The sequence below is a fragment of the Rattus norvegicus genome, chromosome 7 (genome assembly GCF_021556685.1).
Source record: "Rattus norvegicus strain SHRSP/BbbUtx chromosome 7, alternate assembly SHRSP_T2T, whole genome shotgun sequence".
NCBI lineage: Eukaryota > Metazoa > Chordata > Mammalia > Rodentia > Muridae > Rattus > Rattus norvegicus.
This window is the reverse complement of record NC_141540.1, coordinates 16360001-16367500: the sequence shown is the minus strand read 5'-3', so window position 1 is coordinate 16367500 and position 7500 is coordinate 16360001. Positions and strand designations below refer to the sequence as shown.

At 51.7% G+C, this 7500-nt stretch overlaps 1 protein-coding gene across 2 annotated transcripts in view; it reads left to right on the top strand.

Moving 5' to 3' along the window:
• Nucleotides 1-7500, top strand: part of Notch3 (notch receptor 3) — a 51217-nt gene that overhangs the window by 23282 nt on the left and 20435 nt on the right. The window contains exons 22-27 of one of the 2 annotated variants that reach the window (XM_087558817.1): nucleotides 1-57; nucleotides 177-295; nucleotides 594-1159; nucleotides 3989-4321; nucleotides 6404-6558; nucleotides 6840-7062. The exon at nucleotides 1-57 is cut by the window's left edge and continues 162 nt beyond it. In XM_087558817.1, the coding sequence (XP_087414943.1) occupies nucleotides 1-57; nucleotides 177-295; nucleotides 594-1159; nucleotides 3989-4321; nucleotides 6404-6558; nucleotides 6840-7062 (1453 nt within the window). 2 annotated transcript variants of the gene reach the window in all.

Below are 7500 nucleotides of genomic sequence, written 5' to 3'. Positions count from 1 at the left end.
AGTGCCGACCCGGCACCTGTCATGCAGCACATACCCGGGACTGCCTACAAGATCCAGGTGGGCACTTCCGCTGCATCTGTCTCCCTGGCTTCACAGGTGCGTATGATGGAGAGGCTGGCCAGGGCGCCGACGTGGTCCTACCGTTGCAGTTGACCCTCCTGCATCTGTTTGTTCAGGGCCTCGATGTCAGACTGCTCTGTTCCCCTGTGAGTCCCAACCGTGTCAGCATGGAGGCCAGTGCCGTCCCAGCCTAGGCCGTGGAGGTGGGCTGACCTTCACCTGTCACTGTGTCCAGGTAGGTGTGACTGGTGGGGAAAGAGAAGGCAGGTGGCTTCAGGGAGGTGTATGTGTGTAAGGGAAAAGTGGAAGGCAAAGAGGTTCTGAGACGGTGAATTGTAGTTTGGAGTGTAACTTAGTGAAATCGTGACCTGGCTTTCTGTAGAGGAAAGGGGAGGTTGCTGGAATTGGAGAGGTTGGGAGAGGGAGGGTCATCATTTCTCAAGTCTTGACCTCCACTCTTCTCTGTCTTTTCCACCCATCTGTTTCTTCTCACTACCAATTTTTCTCTTTCTGTCCCCTCACCCCACCATTAGCCATTCTGGGGTCTGCGTTGCGAGCGGGTGGCACGCTCCTGCCGGGAGCTGCAGTGCCCAGTGGGTATCCCATGCCAGCAGACAGCCCGTGGGCCGCGCTGTGCTTGTCCTCCCGGGCTGTCTGGGCCCTCCTGCCGGGTTTCTAGGGCGTCACCCTCTGGAGCTACTAACACCAGCTGCGCTGCTACTCCTTGTCTGCATGGGGGCTCCTGCCTACCTGTACAGAGTGTCCCTTTCTTCCGCTGTGTATGCGCTCCGGGCTGGGGTGGCCCGCGTTGCGAGACCCCTTCCGCAGCCCCTGAGGTCCCTGAGGAGCCACGGTGCCCGCGAGCCGCCTGTCAGGCCAAGCGAGGGGACCAGAACTGCGACCGTGAGTGCAACAGCCCAGGCTGTGGCTGGGACGGCGGTGACTGCTCGCTGAATGTGGACGACCCCTGGAGGCAGTGTGAGGCACTGCAGTGCTGGCGTCTCTTCAACAACAGCCGGTGCGATCCAGCCTGCAGCTCTCCTGCCTGCCTCTATGACAACTTTGACTGCTACTCTGGTGGCCGCGACCGCACCTGCAAGTGAGGCCCCCCCCCCGCCCCCAAGACTTCTTATGTCCATCTGTCAGGGAGCCACATCTGTCAGTCTGCCTGTCAGTCCGTTTTTGGATCATCGATGGCCTGTCCCTTCATTTTTCACCAAGGCACACTGGTGGTTTTCTCCCTGGTTTCCACCTCTGTGTCTTGCTCATCTCTGCCCATTTATATTTTCACCAACATATCTTGCCCCTTTGTTTCTGTCTGCCTGCGGTTACACATTCCATCTGTCCATACTTATGGCTTGTTACGCTTTCTTTCTTTTTTTTAATTGGATTTTTTTAAAATTTACATTTCAGATGTTATTCCCTTTCCTGGTTTCCCAGACATAAGCCCCCATCCCCTCCCCCTTCCCTTCTTTTATAAGGGCGTTCCCCTCCCCATCCCTCCTTCCCCCAATCCCCTACTCTGGGGGTCCAGCCTTGACAGGACCAAGGGCTTCTCCTTCCATTGGTGCCCAGCAAGGCCATCTTCTGCTACATACGCACTTGGAGCCATGTGTACTCTTTGGGTAGTGGTTTAGTCCCTAGGAGCTCTGGTTGGTTGGCATTGTTGTTCTTATGGGGTTGCAAACCCCTTCAACTCCTTCAATCCTTTCTCTAATTCCTCCAACGGGGGTCCTGTTCTCAGTTCAGCGGTTTGCTGCTATACTCTGTCTTTCTTAAAATTTTAAAAATCAAGCTGGGTCTAGTTGCTCACACATTTAATCCCAGCACTTGGGAGGTAGAGACAAGCAGGTCTCTGTATGAATTCAAGGCCAGCCTGGTCTACATAGTGAGTTCCAGGCCAGTGGAGGCCACACAGTGAGACCCTGCTTCAAAACAAACAAACAAACAAAACCCCAAACACTATCCTTAATTATTAGTGTGCATGCATGTGGAGGTCAGAGAGCCACCCTGTGGGAGCCTGCTCTCTCCTTTCTTCGGTGGGACCTGGGGCTGTCTGTATGCCCAGCTGTCTGTCCTTCTTCTTATCCACCTGTATGTCTAATTGCTTTTTCTGTGTGTGCCATCTATCTGCCCGTCTTTGTGTCACTTGCTTGTTCATGTCCTTCTTCTGGCCATCCTCAGTCCCATGGATTCTCTGCTTCTGTCTGTCTGTCTTTCTGTCTGTCTGTCTGTCTGTCCTATCTCCTGCCTCATCCCTCACAGGCCCATACATTCTATATTTCCGCATCCTCTTGTGTGTCCCTGTGTTTGTCTGGAATCCTCTCCTACCATTGTCTCCTTATTAGTCTTTCATTTCATCCTTCCCCTTCCTCATAGTTCTCCAGTCACCTGACCTCTGTTTCCCTCAGATGCCTCAGACCTACTGTTACCTGGGATTGCTCCGCTCACTGCACTCACTGAATTGTTCCTTCCCTAAGAAGTTCCTCCCACTTCCTCCAGGCCTTTGCGTGTTATCAGCATTTCGAACTACTCCTGGGTGACCCCCAGCACTTCCCTGCTTTCTAGTAATTAATTCCAAACAGAACCCATGTGTACGCTTCCGTTTACCATTGATTTGTCCTGTAAGTGAGATCCTGTGTGCTTTCCTCATTTGTCTCCTGGGACATCTCTCTCCACCCACAAGGGTTCCAGTTCTTCTGGGGCAAGGATTGGTGGACGGGATCTTGGTACACAGCAGGAGCTCAGTTAACACCTGTTACACTGATACCGTTACACTGATACCGGTTGAGCATCCCCAATCCCAAACCAGAGCCCCTGAATTACGTGGCACATGAGCGTGATACCTCGGTGGAAAATCCCATCCTTTGCCTCGTTGATAAGTTGCAGTCCAAATCCAGACACGGGTTGGGATGTGGTTCAGTGGCAGAGCACCTGCATAGACGAGAGGCCCTGAGTTCGATCCCCGGCATGGAAATAAAACAACCCCCAAAGTCAGGCACACTAAAAATACATAGTTACTTTTGGGTATGTGTATTTTTGTCTTTAGACTTGGGCCCCATCCCTGAGGTGCCTTATATAAATTACGTATAGAGGGTTGGGGGAATGTAGCTCAACTGACAGAATGCTTGCCTAACATCCACAAAGCCCTGGCTCTGGTCCCAAGCATCGCCTAAACTGTGAGAGGTGGTGCAGACTTGTAATCCCGGCTCTCATCAGGTGGAGCAGGAGGATAAGTTCAAGATCACACTCAGCTACATAGTTTTGTTTTATTGGTTTTGCTATGTAGCCCTGGCTGGCCTAGAATTGGCTATGTAGACCAGGCTGGCCCTGAGTTCACAGAGACATCCTTGCCTCTGCCTCTGGAGTACTGAGATTAGAGGTATATTTGGCTAACATAGGGAGTTTGAGGCCAACCTGGGACACATGAGATCTTCTCTTAAAATATTTATATGAAGAGATCTCATTGCATTTACTTGCATATATATTTAAGCATATATGCAAATATTCTAAAACTCTAATTTGAACTCCAAAATAGTTTTTTTTAAAGATTTATTCATTTATTATATATAAGTACACTGTAGCTGTCTTCAGACACACTAGAAGAGGGCATTGGATCTCTTTACAGATGGTTGTGAGCCACCATGTGGTTGCGGGAATTGAACTCAGGACCTCTGGAAGAGTAGTGGGGTGCTCTTAACCACTGAACCATCTCTCCCGCCCTCTGAAATAGTTTTAGTCCCAAGTATTTCGGATTAGGAACACAGAACTGTGGCTATGCTACTGCTACTGCGTTTGCAGAAAGCCTGACATATGCAAGGACACCCCCCCACCCCACCCCATGCAAGCACTGTCCAGTACTGCCCTTCTCTGTGTGTGCATTTAGACGACCAGAGGAATCTCTAACCCTGTGTTCTCTGCCCCCCAGCCCGGTTTATAAGAAGTACTGCGCCGACCACTTTGCAGATGGCCGTTGTGACCAGGGCTGTAACACCGAGGAGTGTGGCTGGGATGGGCTGGACTGTGCCAGTGAGGTCCCGGCCCTTTTGGCCCGGGGGGTTCTGGTCCTCACAGTTCTTCTGCCTCCTGAAGAGTTGCTTCGCTCTAGTGCTGACTTCCTGCAGCGACTCAGCGCTATTCTGCGCACCTCGCTGCGCTTCCGCCTGGATGCACGTGGCCAAGCCATGGTCTTTCCCTACCACCGGCCAAGTCCTGGCTCCGAATCCCGGGTTCGTCGTGAGCTTGGCCCAGAGGTGATCGGGTGAGTGACTGTGGCCCAGAACTGGGTAGAGTGCTTAGGGCACCCATGATCCAGACCTGTTTCACGCTTCTTAGTTGAGAGCGCTCTTGGCCACCCATCTTCCACAGGTTTTTCAGTGTCTGTCGGGTTGGCTTCTTTGCCGTGGGTGGGGTTCATCCTGTGTACACTACAGGGAGCGGACCTGCAATGCTGTAGGTTTTTTTGTTTGTTTGTTTGTTTGTTTTTGTTTTTGTTTTTCGGAGCTGGGGACCGAACCCAGGGCCTTGCGCTTGCTAGGCAAGCGCTCTACCACTGAGCCAAATCCCCATCTTCCCCCCCCCCTTTTTTTTTATCCTTCAAATGCAGGTGACAGAACCTTGTTGCGGTGACAATGAGAAATGCCTCTTAAATATGAATGTGACCCTTGGGAGGGTAGGGGTTACAAAATCGCACCTTGGGGCTAGTGCTACTCAATCAGGAGAGGCAGATTGTTTTCAGAGCAGTTAAAGGCATGCGTGCCCTTTAAAAATAATAACTTTAATTAAAAAGTATTTATTATTGCTAGGCAGTGGTGGCGTACACTTCTAGTCTAGCACTTGGGAGGCAGAGGCAGGCAGATCTCTGAGTTCCTAGTCTGGTCCACAGATCTAGTTCTGGGACAGCCAAGGCTACACAGAGAAACCATGTCTTGAAAAATAAAAACAGAGGGCTGGAGAGATGGCTCAGCGGTTAAGAGCACCCGACTGCTCTTCCAGAGGTCATGAGTTCAATTCCCAGCAACCACATGGTGGCTCACAACCATCTGTAATGGGATCTGATGCCCTCTTCTGGTGTATCTGAAGACAGCTACAGTGTACTCATATATAATAAATGAATAAATCTTAAAAAAAAGAAAAACAAAAGCAACAGCAAGAAGAAAGGATTTATTATTGTGTATGATATGTGTGTGTAGGTCCCCAAGTGCTATGACACTCGTGACACTGCATGCATGTAGAGGTTAGAGGACAACTTTGTGAAGTCAGTTCTCTCTTTTCTTAAGGTTGTCAGGCTTGTGTGATAAGCACTTTGACCCATGAGCCATTTTGCTGTCTTGTTTGTTATTTTCTTCTTGCTGTTTGCTTTGTTTGTGTTTTATAGGCAATGGCCTGAAATTCAATCTGTAGCCCAGGTTGGCTTTGAACTCATGGTTCACCTACCTCAGTCTTCCCAAGTACTAGGGCTATAGCGTCCTATCACACTATCACCCCTGACACTCACTCTCTTTCCTCCCCCCTCTCTTCTTTCCCCTTCCCCCTCATCTCATGGAAGTTGTAGAACTTGCTCATTAGTGACCTGGTAGGGGAACCTGAACTGGGAGAGGCATTTGTTGAGGGTGGACCGGGGCCTGAGGATTGGGCTCTGACAAAGGAAGGAGGGCTGAACTTTAGAGACCCTGTGGCTTGTGGGTTCTGTTTGGATGCAGGCAGAAGTCAAGGAGATGGGTGAGGTGGTGCATGGGCCCTTGGCTAAAGTGGCTTAAGTGATGAGGACACAGGGTGTTAAAGGTGCCATTTGGAGCTTGCTGTTCTTAAAGGGTCTCAAAGTATGGGGAGGCCCTCCAGGAGGTGACTGAGGCCTGAAGATGGGTACAAGACAACTGGGTATCGGAGGTCATTGGAAGGGAAGAAGGGAGAGTCAAGGAAGCAGGAGAGAAGGAAGAAGAAGGTATCTAAGGAATCTTAGAGACCTAAGGATCGAGGGACATTAGGAGATGTGGCTCAGTGGTAGAGGACCTGCCGTGTACATTCAAGGCCCCGATTCGTGTCACTACAAAAAAGAATGGAGGAGAAAAGCAAGACTTTAGAGAAGCTAATACACTGTCCTGGCAAAGGGCTACACCAACACACTTCACTTGGGTGCGTGAAGACATTATTGAATTCACAGCTTTGGGACACTGGCGACCAATAAGACAATGGGAGAGACAGCGGGGCTGGGTACCAGCTGAGAGTTGGGTTCGAGGCAGAGACATGGAGAGTGGAGGTGGAAGTGGCTCTCTGAGGTCGGGTGTCTAGGATGCTGTAGACAAGCGTTGAGCCTTTGGGTCCCTCTGCTCGGTCCCTGCAGCTCTGTAGTGATGCTGGAGATTGACAACCGGCTCTGTCTGAAGTCAGCGGAGAACGACCACTGCTTCCCTGACGCCCAGAGTGCTGCCGACTACCTGGGAGCCTTGTCGGCAGTGGAGCGGCTTGATTTCCCATACCCACTACGGGATGTGCGAGGTGAGGTGTGAAAAGGAGAGGGATGTCAGAGCACGTAGCCTCAGAGCGTGGGTGGATCCTCTAGTGCGGCTGAAGCCCTGTGAGTAAAGCCCCATCTGCTGGCTGAAGCCTGCTCTACGGGGAAGAGCCCCTTAAAATCGGAACCTTACCTGTAGCCCTGCTCCACGGCTGCAGCCCTACGTATAGCTGAGTACCGCCCCACCGCCCCAGACTGAAATCCCACTTGCTTCCTCCTGCTCTGCCGCTCGGCCGAAGGCTCACCGGCTGCTTTTATCCTGCAGGAGAGCCCTTGGAGCCTCCAGAGCAGAGCGTGCCACTGCTGCCGCTGCTGGTGGCAGGGGCTGTCTTTCTGCTGGTCATCTTCGTCCTGGGTGTCATGGTTGCCAGGCGCAAGCGAGAGCACAGCACCCTCTGGTTTCCTGAGGGTTTTGCATTACACAAGGACATAGCTGCTGGCCACAAGGGCCGGAGGGAGCCCGTGGGACAAGACGCACTGGGCATGAAGTAAGAACCTCGTCTGCTCTATGTCCCCAGTGACGTGGCCCTTGCAGACTCTGGATCGGACCCACCTGGGTCATATCCCAACCTCCGACCCTAACCTAACTAACATAGATTCCATCTGGGGCTTCGGTGTTAACCCTCTTGACCTGTGAACCGATGACCCCTGAGCCCTGACCCCTGACTTGATCTCTGACTCGTATCTTCCCCTGAACCAGCCACACCAAATCCATCCCAGTTCATTCCTGCATGACTTTTGTCATCTCAACTTGTCCCTGACCGGGAGGGCTGTGTCTTTGATGACTCCTGAATCACCTCTGGCTTTGACCTACCTGTGCCTTTGACCTCACCTCAGACCTCTGCCTCCACCCAATCCTGAGTTAATTCCCCCGTGAACCCTAGTCTCAAGCCTTCAACTTGACCTAGCCCTCAGTACCTACAACC